Source organism: Lutra lutra, chromosome 13 (assembly GCF_902655055.1).
Source record: "Lutra lutra chromosome 13, mLutLut1.2, whole genome shotgun sequence".
Classification (NCBI taxonomy): Eukaryota; Metazoa; Chordata; class Mammalia; order Carnivora; family Mustelidae; genus Lutra; species Lutra lutra.
The window spans coordinates 29,763,416-29,785,477 of NC_062290.1; the positions used below are offsets into that span (position 1 = coordinate 29,763,416).

The window sequence follows — 22,062 nt, forward strand, 5'->3', positions numbered from 1 at the left end:
AAAAATGTCTAAAACCTATATGTGTGGAAAACATTAAAACACTCTTTTAAGACCAAAAAGTAAACCTGAACAAATGGAAAGATATAAGTGTTTTTGGACAGGTGGGCACAAAGCCTTCATGTCAGAAACAGCCAGTTCTCTCTCAGTTAACCTATCTATTTCCCAAGAGCCTCCCACAGACAACATTAGGTATCTTTCCTGAAGCTAGACACAATGGTTTCAAAGTTTACTTAAAAGATAAAACAAGCAAGAATTGCCAGAAAAACCCTAAAAAGCTAGAGAAATGAGGGAGAACTAGCTTTATTTTATTTTATTTTTTAAAAGATTTTATTTATTTGACACAGAGAGAGATCAGAAGTAGGCAGAGAGGCAGGCAGAGAGAGAGGAGGAAGCAGGCTCCCTGAGGAGCAGAGAGCCCGATGCGGGGCTCGATCCCAGGACCCTGGGATCATGACCTGAGCCGAAGGCAGAGGCTTTAACCCACTGAGCCACCCAGGCGCCCCTAGCTTTATTTTTATATTAGGTATATTTGAAAGGCTCCATGATTAAAACAAAGTGGTACTGGTATGTGACTATACAACAGGCCAAAAAAAAAAAAAAAAAAAAAAAAACCAACAAAAACCCAAAACCAAAAAACCAACCCATAGAACAGAAAAAAACAAAATAGGCCCAAATGTATACAGAAATTGGAAGTGTCATTAAGAGGGCAAGGAGTTTGCACACTTTATCATACTTGAAATGGCAGAATACTCTGCAATCTGAGAGTGGGTAAAGCAACCATATTACTTCTATAAACACTTTGCAAAACCAAAACAAAGAGAAATTGGGAACCTAGAGATTGAAAGAGACTTTTGAACCTATCAGTGAACTTGGGACTCTGATTCCAAAAGAACCAACTGTTAAAAAAAATTTCTGAGACAATCAAGAGAATTTACTGTCTGACTAAATATGTGATGGTGCTAAGGAATCAGTATCAATTTTTAAATATAATAATGCTATTGTAGTTAGTTATACAATATATATACATATTTTGAAAATATACATATTTTCAAATACACTCTATGGAGACTTCCAATTTCCTGTTGCACATGAAAGGAGCTTGGAAGTCATCACCCTATCTTAACAACAAGTACAAAGCAGAGCACACTGAAAAATCAACAACTCTTCTTGTATCCTTAAAAGAGGGTAGGACATAGGACAAATCTTGGCCCCCAAGACTGAAAAGACAAATAAGCAAATACAAGAAATCGTGACTTACTCAAGCAGAAATCTGTAAGTAGAATCTGCCCTAGGAACCAGTGCCAGGTAGGAAAACCTGAACTAGAATTAGTGAGTGGCTGGAGGTTCAGTGTGGACAACTCTGAGAGTGAAAAACTTCTGTGGGGTCCAGTCACAGAGGGTCCCCATAATATTATGAAATTTGCCTCCAGGAGGTTAACCAGGTTCTTACAGTAAACGTTGGGAGTAAATCTACTTCTGCTTTAGGTTTTCAATATGATAGAGCACTCCATTCTTAACAAGGTCTGCCCTCAAGGAAAACTAGTTTACCAGAGCCTAACCTCATGTCATATGCTCAGAGCCTAACAGACCTGTGGGAAGGCAAATAACCAATTCCAGCCAGCTCTGGGCATCTGTTCTAAGTAAGGGGAAGGAAAAAAAAAAACAAGAAACCTGTGTGAGGTTCACAATTAGAAGCATAAGCTCACTAAAGGACTGAGACCTAATTTTAAGACCATAGAACACTTTCCCTGCTCTCATATCTCACCATCAAACTACAAAAGCCTATTTACAGCAGTCTTGTTACACAGTACATCATCTCTAGCTATCAAGAAAAGAGTGACAAAGCATATCAAAAGGAGACAAACCCCCACAATTTTAAGAGACAGAGCAATAACCAGAACCAGGCATAGAGAGATGTTAGAATTATCAGACTTGGAATTAAACACAACTATGATTAATATGCTAAGAGCTCTAACAGACAGCATGCCAGAACAGATGGGCACTGTAAGCAGAGATGGGAATCTTAAAAAAACAAAGAGAAATATGAGAGATCAAAACCACTGTAACAGAAATGAAGAATACCTTTGGTGGGCTAAACCATAGACTGGCTGAGGAAAGAATGTATGAGCTAGAGGATATATCCACGGGAACCTTAAAACCAAAAAGAGAAAAAAAAGATGAATAAAACAGAAGAGAATGTCCAACGAATGTGGGACAACTATAAAATATGTAACATACGTGTAATGGGTGTACTAGAAGAAGAGGAAGAGAGAAAAAAAATTTTTTTGAAAGCAGTGACTAAGAATTTTCCCAAATTAATGTCCAGTACCAAATCACAATCCTAGAAGTCCAGTGAAAACCAAGTGGGATAAATGACAAAAGACTACACCTAAGCATATCATTCTGGAACTAGAAAAATATCAAAGATAAGGAAAATATCTTGAAAGAAGCCAGAGGGAAAATACAACACTTAAAAATTTTATTTATTGGGACGCCTGGGTGGCTCAGTTGGTTGGACGACTGCCTTCGGCTCAGGTCATGATCCCTGGAGTCCCGGGATCGAGTCCCACATCGGGCTCCCGGCTCCGCGGGGAGTCCGCTTCTCTCTCTGACCTTCTCCTCGCTCATGCTCTCTCTCACTGTCTCTCTCTCAAATAAATAAATAAAATCTTAAAAAAAAAAATTATTTATTTATTTACTTACTCCTAGAGAAAGTGGGAGAGTCTGAGTGGGGGGAGGGGCAGAGGGAGAGAGTCTTCAAGCAGACTCCCCCTGAGTGTGGAATCACATGCAGGGCTTGATCTCACAACCCTGAAATCATGACCTGAGCCAAAACCAAGAGTAAGACACTTAACCAACTGAGCCACCCAAGTGCCCCTACATCTTAATTATAGAGAAAAGAGATAGGATTATATCCAACTTCCCAGAAACCATGCAAGCAGGAAAAGAGTGGAGTGAAATATTTAAAGCATTGAGAGAAAAAAAATACACCACCTGAAATTCTGTACCCTGTCAAATTATTCTTCCAAAGTGAAGGAGAAACAAAGGCTTTTCCAGAAAAAACAAAAATTGAGGAGTTTTGTTGCCCGTAGACCTACCCTGTAAAGAAATTAAGGGAAGTTCTTCACAGAGAAGAAAAGTAACATAGGTCAGATATTCAGTTCTCCATAAAGAACATCAAAGAAAAAAATAATGAAGGCAAAATAAAAACTTTATCTTATTCTTAACTGATGTAACAGAAAATAGACTGTTCAAATAATAAATAGGAACAATGTACTTGATTATATATGTTCATGTGTGTATATATGCGTAGGGTGCTTACATATAAGTGAAATGAATGATACAAGAGACAGAAAGGAGGAATTAGGATTATTTTGTTATTTAAAGGTACTCATTGCGGTGCCTGGGTGGCTTGGTCAGTTGAGCGTCTGTCCATCTAATTCTTGGTTTCAGTTGGGGTTGTGATCTCAGGATCATGGGATCCAGCCCCGAGCTGGAATCCGTGCTCAGCAGGGCGTCTGCATGTCCCTCTCCCTTCCCCCACTTGGACTCTCTCTCTCTCTCTCAAATGAATAAATAAAATCTTTAAAAAATAAAGTTCTCACTATCTGTGAAGAGGTATAATATTATGTGTAAGTGGATTTGGATTAGCTATAAATGTATATTGTAAACTCTAGGGTATTTACTAAAAAAGGTAAAAAAAGAAAATGTAATGAATATGCTAAGAAAGAAGATAAGAATGGTATCATGTTAAATCTTTAATTAAAATCACAAAAGGCAGAGAAAGAGTGGAAGACAAAAAGGAACAAATAACAAGGGTAACAAATATAAAACAGTAAGGAATATAATAGATATTAATACAACTATGTTAATATCACTTCAATCACGATCCATCATCTAAATGCACCAATTAAAAGATAGAGACTGACAGAGCAGGTCAAAAAACAAGATCCAACTATATGTTGTCTACAAGAAACCAACTTTAAGTATAAAGAAACATACAGATCAAAATTAATGGATGGAGAAAAATATACCATGCTAACACTAATCAAAAGAAAGCAGGAGTAGCTGTATTAATTTCAGACACAGTAGGCTTCAGATCTAGCAAAGTTACCAGGAATAAAGAAATTCATTACATATTGATAAAGGCATAAATTCTCCAAGAAGATATAATAATCCTTACTTGGTATGTGCCTAATCATGAAGTGTAAAATTACATGAGGAAAAAGTAACAGCATTGCAAAGTAGATGAATCCACTATCACAGCTGAAGACCTCAACATCCCTCTATCGGAAACAGACTGATCCAGCAGGCAGAAAATCTGCAAGGACACAGCTAAGCTAACAACATCATCAATCAACTGTATATATTGCCACTTTTGTATACTTCATCCAAACACAGCAGAATATGCATTCTTCTTAAGTTCACACGGAATATTCACCAAGATAGACCACATTCTGGGCTATAGAACATATCTTCATAAGGTGCCTGGGGGGCTCAGTCATGTAAGCATCCAATTCTTGACTGAGCTCAGGGCATGATCTCAGGGTTGTGAGATCTATCCCCACAGCTCTGCTCTCAACATGGAGCCTGCTTGGAATTTTCTCTCTCCGTTTCCCTATGTCCCTTCCCTCTCTGCTCATGCTCTCTCTCTCTCTCTAAAAAACAAGCAACCCCCGCCAAACCTAAATAAATAAAATACATCCTCACAAATTTAAATGAGTAGAAATCATACAATGTCTGCTCTCAAGATCACAATTCAATTATAAACTAGAAATCAGTAACAGAAAAGATAACTCGAAAATCCCAAATTATGTAAAGATGCAACAACACACTTCTAAGTAACAAATGGATCAAGTAAGAAACCTCAAGAGAAATTGAAAATATTCTGAACTAAAGAAAAATGAAAACAAAATTTATCAAAATTTGTGGGATGCAACAAAAACAGTGTTTAGAGGAAAATTTATAGCACTAAATACATACTCAGAAAATCAGCATTATCTAAGATCAATAACCCAAGTTTCCACCTCAGGGAGGTATTTAGAAAAAGAAAAGCAAATTAAATCCAAAGTATACAGAAGAAAAGAAAAAGTAATAATTAAAACAGAAATCAGTGAAACAGAAAACAAAAAAATCAACAGAGAAAAATCAGTAAAACCAGAAGGTGGTTCTTGGAATTGATCAATAAAATCAATTAAGTCTCTACCCAGGCTAACTTAAAAAGAGAGAGAGAACAGAAATTACTAATGTCAGAAATAAAAGCAGAGACATCATTATAGAGCTTATGGACATTAAAAGGATAATAAAGGAACTGTATGAACAACTCTATGCCAATGCATTTGATAACCTAAATGAAATGGACTACTTCCTTGAAAGATAACATTCTAACAGAACTCACATAAGAAGAAACAGGCTGAGTAGGCCTATACCTATTAAAGAAATTAAATGAACATTTAATAACCTTTCAAAAAAGAAAGCACCAGGCCCTGCTGAATTCTACTAAACATTCAAGAAAGAAATTATACCAATTTTCTACAACCTCTTTCAGAGGAGAACAGCAGAGGAAATACTTCTTAACTCATTTTCTGAGGCCAGAAATACATTAATACCAAAAGCAGGCAATGACATTATAAGAAAACGTAGAGATCAAAAACAAAACAAAACAAACCTTGGAGACCAGTATCTCTGATTAACACAGAAGTAAAAATCCTCAACGAAATATTAGCAAATTGAATCCAACAACATATAAAAAGAATTATACAACATGACCAAGTGGAATTTGTCATAGGTATGCATGGCTGGTTTAACTTTTAAAAACGAGTTAAGGGGCGCCTGGGTGGCTCAGTGGGTTAAGCCGCTGCCTTCGGCTCAGGTCATGATCTCAGGGTCCTGGGATCGAGCCCCACATTGGGCTCTCTGCTCAGCAGGGAGCCTGCTTCCTCCTCTCTCTCTCTGCCTGTCTCTCTGCTTGTGATCTCTGTCTGTCAAATAAATAAATAAAATCTTAAAAAAAAAATAAATAAAAACGAGTTAACGTAATCAGTTACATTAAACAACCTAAAAAAGAAAAGTCATGTGATTGTATCAATAGATACAGAAAAAGTATTTGATAAAATCCAAACCAATTCAATACAAAAACTCAGTAAACTAGAATGGAGGACAACTTTCTCAAATTGATAAAGAATATCTTCAAAAACCTAAAAAGAATATTGTTTTTAAAAAAAGATTTTTATTTATTTATTTATTTATTTATTTGAGAGAGAGAGAGAGAGAGAGACAGCGAGAGAAGAAATACAAGCAGGGGGAGTGTGGGAGGGAGCAACCTGATGGACGCCCCCGACTATGACCTGAGCCTGAGCAGAAGGCAGACGCTCAAGATTAAGCCACCCAGGTACCCCAAATTAATATTGTTAAAATGTCCATATACCTAAAGCAATCTATAAATTCAGTACAATTGCTATCAAAATTTCAATGGCAGCTTTCACAGAAATAGAACAATCCTAAAAAATTTTTCTGGAACCACAAAAGTCCCCAAAGAGCCAAAGTAATCTTGAGAGAGAACGAAGCTGGAGTCATCATGCTCCCTGATTTCAAACTATTTTACAAAGCTACAGTAATTAAAACAGTACGGTATTAGCATGAAAACAGGCATACAAATGAATGTAATAGAACAGAGAGCTCCAAATTAAAGCTATGCATATATGGTTATTCTATGACAAAGGAGACAAAAATACACAATGGGGAGAGGACAGTCTCTTCAATAACTGAACTTGGGAAAGAACTAAAAAAAAATAATATTAAAAGTTATACGGCACCACAAAAGACCCTGAATAGCCAAAGCAATCATGAGAAAGAACAACAAAGTTAGAGATATCACAATCCCAAATTTCAAGATCTACTACAAAGTTACAGTAATCTGCTATGGTACTGGCAGAAAAACAGACACATAGATCAGTGGAACAAAATAGAGAGCCCAGAAATAAACCCATATTTATATGGTCAATTAATCTGACAAAGGAGACAAAAATATACAATAAGTAAAAGACAGTCTCTTTGACAAATGGTGCTGAGAAAACTGGACAGCTATATGCAGGAGAATGAAACCGGACAACTTTCTTACACCATGCATAAAAATAAACTCAAGGGGCACCTGGGTGGCTCAGTGGGTTAGGCCGCTGCCTTCGGCTCGGGTCATGATCTTGGAGTCCTGGGATCGAGCCCCGCATCGGGCTCTCTGCTCAGCGGGGAGCCTGCTTCCTCCTCTCTCTCTGCCTGCCTCTCTGCCTACTTGTGATCTCTCTGTCAAATAAATAAATAAAATCTTTAAAAAAAAAAAAACAAAACTCAAAAGGATTAAAGACCTAACTGTGAGACCTAAAACCACAAAACTCCTAAAAGAAAGCATAGGCGGGGACGCCTGTGTGGCTTAGTCAGTTAAGCTGCCTGCGGCTCAGGTCATGATCCCAAGTTCTGGGATCAAGCCCCACATCGAGCCCCACATCAGGCTCCCTGCTCAGTGGGGAGCCTGCTTCTCCCTCTCCCTCTGCCTGCTGCTCCCCCTACTTGTGAGCATGCTCTCTTTGTCCAATAAATAAGCAAACAAAACAAAACAAAAAGCATAGGCAGTCATCTCTTGGACATCAGGCTCAGCCACATTTTTATGGATATGTCTCCTTGGGCAAGGGAAACAAAAGCAAAAATAAACTATCGGTACTATACAAAAATAAAAACTTTTGCATAAACAATGAATTGTGGAACACTGAAAAAAATTACATTAAAAAAAAAAAGCTTTTGCACAGCAAAATGAAAACAACCTGCTGAAAGGGAGAAGATATTTGCAAATGATATATCTGATAAGGGGTTAATATCCAAAATATATAAAGAACTTCTACAACTCCACACACATACTACACACACACACACACACACACACACACACACACACACACACACACACACACCACATCTCACAAAAAGTCCAATTAAAAAATGGGCAGAGAACCTGAATGGACATTTTCCAAAAAAGAGAGATGGCCAACAAGTAAGTGAAAAGATGCTCAACATCGCTGCTTATCAAGGAAATGCAAATCTCCACACAATGAGGTATCACCTTATACCTGTCCAAATGGCTAGAATCAGAAAGACAACAAATAACAAGTATTGAGAAAAGGGAACCTTTGTGCACTGTTGGTGGGAATGCATATTTGTGCAGCCATCATGGAAAATTAAAACTATCCTATAATCCAGCAATCCCATTTTTGGGTATACATCGAAAGGAAATGAAAACAGGATGTCAAAAAGATATCTGTACTCCCATGTGCAATGCAGCATTCACACAGTCAAGATATGGAAACAACCTAAGCATTTGTAAGTAGATGAATGGATAAAGAAGATGTGATATATTTATATAGTAGAATATTATTCAGCCACGAGAAAGAATGAAATCCTGCAGTATGTGACATGGATGGACCCAAGGGCATTATGTTAACTGAAATAAGTAACAGAGAAAAACACAAATACTGTATGATATCACATAAAGTGATATATATCACTTTATGTGATATCATACAGTATTTGTGGAATCTAAAAGAGCTGAACTCATAGAAACAGAGATTAGAAAGATGGTTACCAGGAACTAGTGTGTGGTGAAATGGGGAGATGTTGGTCAAAGAGTACAAATTTCCAGTTGTAAAATGAATAAATCCTGGGGATCTAATGAACAGCATGGTGTGATTATAGTTGATACAGTATTATGTATTTGAAAGATGTTAAGAGTAGATCTTAAATGTTCTTACCACAAAAAAGAAATGGTGATTGTGTGACATGATGAAGGTGTTAGCTAAGTTATGGTGGTAATCATTCTGCGATATAAAAAGTGTATCAAATTAACTTGTACACCTTAAACTTATAAAATATTATATGTCAATTATATTTCAATAAAGCAGGTGGGGGAAATGTAAGTAAGAAATAAGTAAACTAATATTTCCTTTTGTGCCTCCACGGAAACATAACAAGAAGTACACTTTGTTGTTTAATTTTGCAATAATACTTAAAAATTTTTTGGAAAGGGGCACCTGGATGGTTCAGTCAGTTAAGCCTCTCCTTTGGCTCAGGTCATGATCTCAGGGTCCTGGGATCGAGCCGCACAGTGGGCTCTCTGCTCAGTGGGAAGCCTGCTTCACCCTCTCCCTGCTTCTGTACCCTCTCTCACTGTCTCTCTCTCTCTCTGTCAAATAAGTAAATAAATAAAGAAAAATCTTGAAAAGTCTAAATTTTATCTAAATTATTGTAGATCTTAAGTATATTTACATATACTTCACAAATGCATTAACATTTTAATTTTCTTATAATTTGCTATTTTACTCAAAAATAAAATTCATTTATAATATATTTTCTTACATTTAAGAATGGATCACTGACTTTACAAAGGAGAATTAAGATTTGCTTTCTCAATCATACCTGTTTCACTGGGAAAAGATGAAACCAATATACCAGAGATTTCCCTGACTCATGACCACGAGACATCTACTCCAAAGGAACTGGACTAACGTCTAAGTGAAAGTAAATATGAAGAAAGCTATTTCCCCCTAGGTTTCATAGATGTTTCTCATTTACCTTATTATGCCTTATTCGACAGAATGTTTTCAAGTATTCTTACTGAGCTAGCTAACTGTGGCGTCCGTTTGATATCAATCATTCAGGGTCAAAACAAAAAGGAACTAAATAATTCAAACACAGATGTAATAAGTAAATATTTCATCAAGAGAATTATACTTCTGCCTTAAAACGGAACCTCTAGATACGGCTGAACTTAGCTGTGTAGCTTGTACTCATCTCGTTATCAACACTAACTGAGAACAGGGGTTCTGTTAAAGGAGCTGGGCAGTGCACACTTATGGTAGAGAAATACTTGAAATGTTGAGTAACTCTTTCGAATCTCGTGGTTTTTCCTGGAACAGCTGTGTTGACCTCTGCACTCCTAGTATAACAGCACTAGTGAGTAAAACTACTACGCCCCACACAAGCCAAGCAGAGGAGCTAGTCACTGTATTCTTCACCACTGCCTGCAGTCATAACACTGCCAGTCTCGCACAGAAATGTGTTTGAGGAAGCAGCATGAATATTAATTTTACTCAATTTTACACTTGAAAATACTTTTTATAAAAAAACGGTCTGTGTGGTGAAAAGGAAAGCATGCATACTGCATTTCCGCTGCGTAACAGATCAGGATAGCTGTCCGGAGGAAAAGCACTTGCAACTGTGGAGCAGCAAGATCAACAAGCTGCCTTTTGTAATGGAAATTTACTTAAAAGAATGGCAGACAGTGGGTACTCAGAATTGAGTATTTGGCACATACTTTCTCAAAAATTAGTGAAATGACCCCTTTACCTCAAGGCAAACAAATGACAGCATTTTGTAGCCAATGATAAATTTGAGTTTTTAAGCCCAGATTTGAATCTTGGAAAATTTGTTCCTGTCAGTGTGAGCTGACAGCTTCCTAAGACCTGAAGACGTTTCTGATGAGATTGCTGCTGATGAGAATGAAAGTGCTGATGCTAAAAAATAAACATGACAGGGCCAGAAGATCTGCATAACTTAATAAACCAGTATCTCCCAAATGAAGCATGTGTTAAAAAACCAGCCTACAGGGGCACCTGGGTGGCTCAGTGGGTTAAAGCCTCTGCCTTCGGCTCAGGTCATGGTCCCAGTGTCCTGGGATTGAGCCCCGCATCGGGCTCTGTGCTCTGCAGGGAGCCTGCTTCCCCCTCTCTCTCTATCTGTCTGCCTCTCTGCCTACTTGTGATCTCTGTCAAATAAATAAATAAAATCTTTGAAAAAAAAAAAAAAAAAACCAGCCTACAAAATCCTGCTTGGGCAGAAGAGCTTATCAAAAGTATACCACCAACAAAACCCCAACCAAACAAAAATGTATCCCACAGACAAGCTCATTGTTGTAATTTCAGATTCTGTGTAGCAACTAACCTTAAAACACTACCATTTTCAAATTTTGGTGAGGTATCTATCCAAGGAGAAAATCCACAATGATCTGAGATGGCTACTGCAATATTCTTGTCTTTTCCAAGTATAAATCTGTGTGAGGCTGAGTTTTCATCATATACTTCAACCAAAACAACACATCGCACCAGACTGAACAGAACCTATGAGAACTGGCTGTCTTATGTCAGGTAATAAAGGGTGCAAAAATGAAAAACAATGCCACTCTTGTTAAGTAATTTTCTTCTTGGAAAAGATCACTTTTTCATAAAAATATGCTATTTGTGTGAAGATGTAATCAATTATTTTTAAATGAAATAATATTTTAAAAATTTGTTTTAATTTTAAACATGGTAAAAAAATATTGATAAATAGGGCGCCTGGGTGGCTCAGTGGGTTATAGCCTCTGCCTTCGGCTCAGGTCATGGTCCCAGAGTCCTGGGATCGAGGCCCGCATCGGGCTCTCTGCTCAGCGGGGAGCCTGCTTCCTCCTCCCTCTCTGACTGCCTCTCTGCCTACTTGTGATCTATCTCTCTGTCAAATAAATAAATAAAATCTTAAAAAATATATATTGATAAATACAACCTACATTAAAAAAAAAAAAGTTCATTGGGATCCTCAATAATCTTTAAGATCATAGTGGTGCTGAGACCAAAAGTTTGAAAACTGTATTTCTAATATAATGAAGCATTCTAAGAAACAGAAAAGCAAAGGTGGCTGAGAAAGTAAATGTATATCACTTACAGCAGAAAGGCCTCATTCACAGCATCAAAGAACTCAGGCCAGAGCACTTCCTGAGGTTCATGTCCATGGTAGGTGAGAAGAGCCTCCACCAGTGGTTCAATATCTGGCAGAGTTACAAGTGGTATACAAATTCGTGACAGGAGCCTTATTTTTTCAGGAACTATTCTACAGAAAAAATAAGAAATAATTATCCAAATCTTAGAGCCATGTGTAATTAAAGACAAAATCTTCATGCTGAAGACTGATGAAAGTTACTTGCTTTGTCTCTCACATAAAGAGGGCTAACACCACTGATGAACCTTTCTAAGAGAAATCTTCTTGGAGAACTCTCCAAGAAGAAATCCTTCAGCTGAAATTTCCCTTTCAATGTCACTTATTGTCAGGACTTTGGCATAACTATCTACAGGCACTTCCAATTTACCACCCTTAAAACAGAACTCTTGAATTCCTTCCCCAAATGTTCTTTTCCCCAGTACTGCTGATCTCATTTGCTCAGGCGAAAGCCTTTCAAGGACATCCTTGATTCCCCCCGCCCTTTCTCATGCCCCTTACCTAATTCAGCATTGATACTGTCAATTCATTTGACAACTTCTCTACACTCCGTCACTACCCAATAATTCATCATCACCTGTGGTCTGAGTTACTGTAGGAGCCTCTTCACTTTCTCCCCAGTTCTGCCCTCATCCCTACTGTTTATCATAATAATAGTTCTCACAACCTTTAAAAATTCAGATCACTTCACTTGTCTGCTCAAAGCCTTGCAATGGTTTCCCACTTCCAAGAAAAAGCAAAGTCTTATACTGGCTGCTGTGGCCTTCCATGATGGGGGTTGCTTCTGTTTCTCTGGCTTCATTTCCTTCTACTCTTTTTCTTACTCATCATGGCCCAGCCTTATAGGCCTCCTCCAAATTCTCCAGATGAGATCCTGCTTTTCATTCTGTCTGGAACCTATGGTTAGCTCCGTCATTTCATATAGGTTTCAGCTCAACTGCTGCCTTATGCTGATGGCATCCCTGACCATCCCATTTAAATGCACTGACCAATATGGTAGCAGTGAGCCACATGTGGCAATTTAAATTTAATTTAAATGAAATAAAATTTGAAATTCCATTTGTCTGTTGTGCCAGCCACATAACAAATGCTCAACGGGTACACGAGGCTAGTACCTTACAGTATTGGACACTGCAAATTTCCGAAACTTGTCCATAATGCAGGAAGCACCACGGGATACCAGAGCTTAACACAGAAAGTGCCCACCCACCCCATCTATCTCTTTTATAGTTTTACTTTCCTTTAGAGTACTTTTCATTACCTGGCCTATAATGTATTTTTTTGTTTATTGTTCATGGTCTGTTTCTTCCTGCTAGGATGTCAGCTTTATGAGGACAGGTACTTTTTTCTATTTTGCTCTCTGCACCATTCCCAGCATGCAGGAAACAACTCCTTACATATACTACATGCTCAAGAAATAGATCTTAAATGAATAAACAAACAACTAGAGATCAATACAATGAGAATTTGAGATGTAGGCTATTAGATCTTTTTCTAGTTATATTCATGTATAATCATAAATGGAGAAATTTAGTCTTGTGTTTTCTGAAACACAAATGGAACCACAACAGAAAACAAAAAGCTGTCCCCCATTTTTTTTACTTGCTGCCTATTATTAAACCAATATGTACGTTTTGTAATTTGACAATGTCTTTATTTATAGGCATTTAGGTTATTTCTAATTTATCATCATCATAAACACCACTAAGGTAGGACCCTTGCACATGCCTATCTGAGACCATGTGTGAACATTTGCATATTGAATTGCACTCCGAAAGACAACAATTTTCCTTTTCCCAAACTCCAACCCAAGTGCGTAATCTCCTCACAATACATTCAAATATATCTGACATTTTAACATTTTCGTCATCTTAAACAAGTTTCTCCTAAAACCCTCTGACCTGTTACAACCCAGGCAGGTCACTTTTTTATTCCCTCTGTAGAGTTAGCATCTTGGGATCTCTGTCCTGGGGATTTCCTTTACTTCTCTCCTAAACCCTACTTCTTTTTCTTTCTTGGTTCATTCTTCTTAAGTGGGAAAGGTACAAAAAAAAAGTATTTGAGACCTTGGGAAAAGGTACAAAAAAAGTATTTGAGACGTTGTATGTCTCAAAATATCTTTATTTTATCCTCTCACTTGGTTGATACTTTGAGTATAGAAATCTTGTAACTTTCCAACAAAACTGTGAAGGTGTGGTCCTATTGTCTTCTAGCTTCTAGTGTTGTTCCTGAGAAGGTCCATACTATTATGAATCTTTATCCATTATGTAAGTCCTGTTTTTACTCCCTTGAGGGTTTTGGAAATCCTCTTTGAAATTTCACACTGATGTGCTGGTATAGGATTTATTTTTATTCATTGTGCTGGGCACTCAGTAGAGTTTAAATCAGAAAAGTTCTCTTGATTGTTTCTTTGATAATTTTCTACCCATTCTTTTATCTCTTCTCTCTCTATGAGAACACCAATCTTTTTGAATATTGAACTTCCTGGACACTTTTCTGTCCTTTATTTTTCATTTCTTGGTCTTTTTACTCTAGATTTTGAAAGAACTGTTCAAATTCATCCTTTTTTTTTTTTTTTTTTTTTTTTTTAGTATATGTGCTGCCAAAGTGAGCACTCATCCTCCTTTTTTAAAAAAAATATTATTTATTGAGAGAGAGAACATGAACAGGGGGAGAGGGGCAGAGTGAGAGGAAGAAGCAGACTCCCTGCTGAGCAGGGAGCCCAACATGGGGCTTGATTCCAGGACCCTGAGATCATGATCTGAGCTGAAGGCTCACTGAGCCACCCAGGCGCTTCCCAATCTTATTATGGTTTTCATTACTACTCTCTCATGATTAATTTACAGGAACTTTTTTTTAATAGCCTTTTTTAAAAAATAGCATTCTGTTTTTATTTAATGGATGTAATATTACCTTTTATTTTTATGGAGGCACTAATATTAATTTATTTGAGATATTTTCTTTGAATAATCTTTTTTATTTGTATTGCTTTCTATTTTTTCATATTATACACTTAGTATGATTTCCTTAAATATCTGGTGACCATTGCTGCTCTGCTTATATACACATTTTTTTTTTTTTTTGAGCTGGGTACAGAACACTTTATTGATGATACAGCACAAGATAAGTCTCCCTGAGCCTTTCCCCTTCTTCAGAAGGTCTGGGATAGAAACTGTGTAGAGATCTGGAGATTCTCAGTGTGTTGAAGTTTAAAGATTAAACTTTAAAAATTATTGAGAATACCAAAGGGCTTTTGTTTATGAGGTTGTCACTTTCAACATTTATGATGTTTGAAATTAAAGCAGAGACACCTGACAATACCAACTCAGTAAAAGTAACAATGATAAACTCATTAGATGTTAACTTAACAATTAGATTTTATAAGACAAAGAAATAGTAAGAAGAGTGGCACTCATTTATATGATTGTAAATCTTACTATAATGGTCTGAAGGAAGACACTTGGATTCTTTTATACATTTCTGCATTCAATCTGTTGCACTATGTTTTGAACAAAGTCTATGGAGAGAGATTAGCCCCACACAGATATGTAGTTGTAAAAGGCAGAAGTATTTTAATAGCCTCCTCATATAACTACGCATATTATCTTTGACAAGACCAAAACTCAAAAAGCACTGCCCACCCCCTCACTACAAGCCTGTCTATGAATGCAGGTACAGTTGCCCGTCATGGGTCTAGGGTACTGGAGATGGGTAGTCTTTACCATGGTAACAGCTGAAATTTAGTGTCAAAGGCATCCCCTCAAAGCAGCAAGTCTTCAAGAGACTCCAGAGTTCCAAAACAGTTACATCAGGCAGAGTGTCTCAGTAAAATTTTGGTCTAGGTAAAGAGGTGGACTCCAGGCCCTTCATACTCCATTATCTTCCCCAACATCCCCCTCTAATCCCTTGTATTAAAATGGAAAAACAAGGGACACCTGGGTGGCTCAGTCGGTTAGGCATCGGGTCAGGATCCTGGTGGTCCTGGGACTGAGTCCCGAATTGGGCTCCTTGCTCGGTAGGAAGCTGCTTCTCCCTCTGCCTGCTCTGCCTGCTGGTCCCCTGCTTATGCTCTCTCTGACAAATAAACAAAATCTTAAAAATAAATAAATAAATAAATGGGAAAAACAAAACCAAAATACTCTACCTTCTTACTTTCCACTTCTCTGTCCTTTTGCACTTTATCCCAGGAGAACTATTTGGCTCAGTCTTTGAAGTCATTATTTGCTATTCAGCTCTAGCTCCTATTCAGCCTTTTATTTTTTCCTCTAAGTCCTTTTTTAGAAATGTAACCAATTTATTAGTATTTCAAGAATTTGGTAGTTTCTCTTATTATTCTTAGGGCAATTAATTTTATCCTTTTAAAAAAAAACACTTGCCCAACGTAATGCATTTAATTAGTATATTTGTATCTTCTGTTTCGTTGCATTTAGTTCATTTTTCTTCATGGTACTAGTTCTCCATGAATCTCTGGTGATTTTTGTTTGTTCGCTCTTTCTGGGATTTGGGATTCCCCATTAGCCTCTCTTTTTACTATAGCCTCCTCTGGTACTTGTGGGGAAGGTCAAGATGTAGTGCTGGTTGGGGTTGCCAATAAACCACATTCTGCACATCAGAGCATCCTCAGAACTGTTGGAAATTAATAGCCATTTGGTGCTTATTTCTCCAAAATCTTTCTCCCTCCTTCCTGTTAGAAACAGGACATTTCTGTCATCTCTTGTTTGAAGGCAGTGGATAAGGAGGAGTGTAGGGAGCCAGCTTCTGTGAATTCCAAGAGTCCAACAAGCTGTTTTGTTGGCTGCCAAATGCCCTGCTGCTCCATGAATCCACCCTAACGTTACTTGTACCTTTGTAGTAATATTCTCCTGCAAGCTTTTTGGGCTGTGATGTTTCCCTTCAAAAATATCCTATCTGCCATTTGAAGCCTTTCTTGTAATTTGTGGGTCACCAAATGCTCCCTTGTTTTACAGTATTATATAATTAATTGTTAAAATTCACCCATGATTTCTAGGAGTTGGAGTATAAAGTGAATGCTATGCCACATGTGCACCTAGTTCATCACCTGATTTATTCTCCTGCATTACATTTTCATCTTATTCTCTCCTGATTATGAGAGCCACTATTCTTCAGAGGTCTTATGTTTTATTACTTTTAAAAATTTATTTATTTTTATTTGGGGGGGGGGGAGAAAACACAAGTGACAGCATGCACGTGAGTGGGGAGAGGGGCAGAGAGAACTGCCAAGCAGACTCCCCATCGAGCAGAGCCAGATGATGTAGGGCTTGACACCACAACCCATGAAGATCATGAGATCATGACCTGAGCCGAAAACAAGAGTCAGATGCCTAACTGACTGGGCCACCCAGGTACCCCAGGTCTTGTACTTTAATCTTCAGAATCTGGCCAAGTACTCTGCATCAGAGCTACTCCAAAAATACGATCCTCAGAACCAGCAACATCAGCATCAGCATCCCTATGAGTGGGGCCAAGAAAACTGCTTGTTAACATCTTTCTTAAAAAATTTTATTTATTGGGGCACCTGGGTGGCCCAGTCATTAAGCGTCTGCCTTCGGCTCAGGTCATGATCCCAGAGTCCTGGGATCGAGCCCCGTGTCAGGCTCCCTGCCCAGTGGGGAGCCTGCTTCCCCCCCTCTCTCTGTCGAATAAATAAATAAAATCTTAAAAATTTTTTATTTACTTTTGTGAAATAGAGTGTGAGAGAGAGTGTGTGTGTGTGTACAAGAGAGAGCTATGAGCAGGGGGAAGGGGCAGAGGGAGAAGCAGCCTCCCTGCTGAGCAAGGAATCCCATATAGGACTCAGTCCCAGGACCCTGGGATCATGACCTGAGCCAAAGGCAGATGGTTAACCAACTGAGCCACCCAGGCATCCCTCTGCTTGTTAAAGGCTTAACGTAATTTGATCCTCATGCATACTGAAGCCCGAGAAATGCTGCTCTACACTACTTCTTCAGTAGCAGTCCCTAGAATAAGATATCAATCTCTAGTAATAATCTGAATACTTTAAGGAGACATGATAGAACTGTATTTAAGATTTTTATGTTCGTTAATTCTTATAAATTTTCTGTTGAGCTGTATTATTTTCTTGGTAACCAACTGTAAAATTCTCACAGAAATAAAGTTTTGTCAAACTACACAATGACTTATTCTTATGTGAACATTTTGTCTTTTTTCCTCAAATGATCACCTTTTCTAAAACTCACATCTTGTTCTGTTCCACTTTCCTAAATGACCCCAGTCTCTTCAACAACAGATACCTTCCTCAGTGCTCTACCATCTTTCTCTAACCCACTGCCAAGGTGGATTTAGATCTAAAAATAATTAATGTTTTCAAGTTCATCATCTAAGTTTAACAAAGAGAGGGATTTACCTAAAATTTCTGGAATTTATGAACTTACTGGGTAGGATAGAAGAAAGGGGAGTTGGTGTGTATATGTGGAATGTGGAATGTTTTTTGTGTGTATTTTGTGCAGAATCTAGCAGAATATTTTGCATAAACTAAGGGCTCTGTGAATGTTTGAGAAATGGAAAAATAGTTTTGTATACTTATAGAAAATCCAGAACTCAGAAATAAAGAAGCAGGGAGGCAGTGCTTCTATCTTCTACCCTTCAGCAATCTTCCTCTCTAAAAGACCTATATGTGCAACTTCTCTCTCATTATTTTAAAAGTCTTACATTCTCGGGGCACCTGGGTGGCTCAGTCAGTTAAGCTGCTTCCTTCAGCTCTGGTCATGATCCCAGGGACCTGGGATCAAGTCCCATATAGGGTTCCTTGTCCAGCAGGGAGCCTGCTTCTCTCTCTGCCTCTGCCTGCCACTCTGCCTGCTTGTGCTCTGTCTATGACAAATAAATAAAGAAAATCTAAAAAAAAAAAAAAAAAAAAAGTCTTACATTCTCTAGTTACCTTAAAAGAGAGGAGTCAGAGTCTATCACTGGCTACTAGCTGTGTGGAAAAGACAATCCTGGCACCAAGGGCATTTATCAAGCACTGTTGTTTATAGGCTACAGATTGAATCTATCAATTAGGCTGAAAAGGTCCAAGAGAATTTTCCTGAAAAATTCTAAAGTCTCATATAAATTTCAGCAGCTCTTGGTTCTACCAAAATGTAGGCAAGGTCAACTGATGATCTTCTGAAGGGCTTTCAAAGTGCTCACAGCCTTCATGGCTCCCTCTTTCGGTCTGAAGCTTGCCAGAGTGTGGAAGTCCCACTTCGTCTATAGTTATGCAACACTTTCCAGACTAGATTACGCTAAGCATTATGTCTTGATTGATTGCCAGAGCAGCACTTCCAAATGATTTTTGCACAAAAATTCAACTGCAGAAGGCTCAACAGTAACCATATACTGCTGGAAATATCATTCCCATGTGGCTATACTGAAGCTTCCAAGCCATCTGCAGCAAACCATAGAATTACAAGATAAACTGATGATGCTCAGAAAAACCAGAATGTCACTCCTTCTGGACGGTTTACAGCAAAGAACAGGAGAGAATTTAAACATTCTGTCACTGAATTGTTGATTTTGGTTGGTGGCAAGTGAAATTCTATTTAAAATGCTATGACAAGACCATTTATCAGGCCTCTAAAAATAATGTAAAAGAAAACCAAACAGATTTTCCTATTTTTTTGTTCCTCTGACATTTTATGCATTGAAGTTATGAGCTTAATTCTATATTTTCTATAAGACTTTTGGGTCTTTTGAAATGAACTTTGAAGATTTAAGTAGTAGGTGCCTGGGTGGCTCAGTCAGTTAAGTGTCTGCCTTTTGCTCAGGTCATAAACCCAGGGCAGTGGGATCAAGTACCATATCAGGCTCCCTGTTCAGCGGGGAGTCTGCTTCTCCCTCTGCCCCAACCCCCACTCGTGTGTGCGCTCTCTCTCTCTCTCTCTCTTGCAAAAGTAAATAAATAAAATCTTTTAAAAATTTTAAGTAGAAAAAAATGAAAAAAAAAAAAAAGTACAGATGCCCTCTGTTAAAAACAAAGAGAAAAACAACTGCATTGCTTATATGGTGTTTAAGTTTGAGAGGCTCTTGGTGGCTTGAATATTTAAGTCTTCCTAGGGGAAGGAAAGTAATGAGCAAATTTGTGTCTCATAAATAGGGGAATATCTACATCCAAGTACACCAGAAAATACTGTGCCTAATATATTATATTCTTACTCAACTTTTTTGACTTTTAAATCTTAAAAATGTACAGAAAACTTCAGGTATGTATATAGTAGGAGAAATTTATATATTATGATGATACATATTGTTGTTATTATTATAACTTATGATAGCAACAACTATAATGGCTTCAGCATGTTTGGCAACTCTTTCAAATGTTATCATGATGCCATTCCACTACCTGATTTCATGAAATGTCTCTACTTGATACAAGAAAGTACACTTGGTTGGACTTAACAATTCACTAGAGAACTGTAGATGTGGAGTTCTGAGTCTCACATAAGCTTTAAGGGACCCAGGATCTTTTATGGATGGAGAACAGAACTTCCTGATTTGAGGTCTTAAAAGTAGGACTTTAAAAGCTCATAAAGAAACAAAAAGAATGCTGAACATCAAATTGCTTTTTAAATTCAATCTTCTGATAAGTATAAATTAACTTAATTCAAGAGACTGAATTTCTCTAAAAAACTCAACACATTCAAAAAAATACCTGTAAGACATTTCTTGCTGAATTCTAGAATTCATTCAAAAATTAAGACTCCATAGTAAAAATTATTCAAAAGAGCAAATTAGGAATGTATGAGATGTGCCAGTGTCCAGAGGACATTCTACTAATGGAAGCATCTCATACTCTTGGTAAATTCAGCTAAGAATTTTACTAATTACATCACTAACTTGCTTTGACTAAAGTTAGAGTTTTTAAACTACTCATCAAGTTAATCACTGCTGTATCTTTGCCACTACTGCCAGCTGGAGTGCCAGTGTGGACACCCTTCAGTAAACTTTGCTCTGCACCAGGGAATATGGGGAATATGTGCATATTGTTTTTGAAGAATACACATCCTTACTGAAGAAACAATCATAAATTTGGGAATGAACATGCCCCACAAAATGATCCAATCTGGCACAAATGGAAATTTCTCAGATGCAAAGAGAGTATTAGCTAATAGCTTCCAGCAGGCTTTCCTAACTGTGGTCAGTAGAGTTTAGATGCCTTTCTGAACGGCTACCCTCTCCTGTCTGAGGGTGAGAAAATGAAAAGCACACATTCTGAAGAAAGAATCTGAAAGACCAGTAAAAGGAAATAATGGGTAAGTGTAAAAAGATCTAAATAAAGGGGAAAAACTCCAGAGAGGAATAAATACTAAGCAATCTGAGGATGATTAAAGATGATTGTTTTTTCATGAACTACACCTGCTATTTTGGAAATAAGAACCTGAGGCAGGAAATTATTTTTTTATTATGAATATTATCTTTTAATTTTCAGGATTTTACTAGCTAAAACTGTATTTACATTTTTTAAGTTTAATTATAAAATTATAAGAAAAACCTAGGGAATTATTAATAACATTTACTGGGTACTCATTGCCAAGATTTTACAAAGCTAACATTTTATTGGTATTTTCAGTTGAGGTTTTAAAGAAATAAAAATGTTTCAATTACAGTTGAAATACCCTTCTCCTGTCCCATTTCCTCTTCTCCCTTCTAGGAGCTGGCAATCCCCTAATGTTGTGAGTCCTTTCTGTCTAGTTTTAACACTTTTTTAGGACATTATGGATATCTTTTTGCAACTTCCTTACTATTCTGTTCCATGGGTCTATGTGTTTGGCTTTATATCAGAACCAAAGAGACTTAATGACTATAGCTTTGAGTTATGTTTTCAAATCCAGAAGTGTTAGGCCTCTATCTGTTTTTCTTTTCAAGGTTTTTGGCTGTTTGGAGTCTTCTATATGAATTTTAGGGCCTTTTTTTTCCATTTCTGCAAAAGAAAAATGCGATTTGGATTTTAATAGGACTACACTGTATTTATGGACTGCCTGGGGGTAGTATGGACACTTAAACAATATTAAGTCTTCTAATACCTCAACACAGAATGCCTTTTCATTTATTTGTGTCACACTTAATTTTTTTCAGCAATGTTTTATAGTTTGCAGCATACAAGTCTTTTATATCCTTGATTAAGTTTATTCCTAGATATTTTGTTCTTTTTGATATTATAATGGGCTTTTAAAAAAATGTCTTATTGGACTGCTGTTAGTGTATAAAAACACAACTGAGGGGCGCCTGGGTGGCTCAGTGGGTTGAGCCTCT

At 37.5% G+C, this 22,062-nt stretch overlaps 1 protein-coding gene across 1 annotated transcript in view; it reads right to left on the reverse strand.

The window, feature by feature from the left end:
* FANCC (FA complementation group C) overlaps window positions 1-22,062 on the reverse strand; it is a 297,238-nt gene that overhangs the window by 56,679 nt on the left and 218,497 nt on the right. Inside the window, 1 exon segment of the mRNA XM_047700445.1 lies at window positions 11,740-11,904. Coding sequence (XP_047556401.1) covers window positions 11,740-11,904 — 165 coding nt within the window.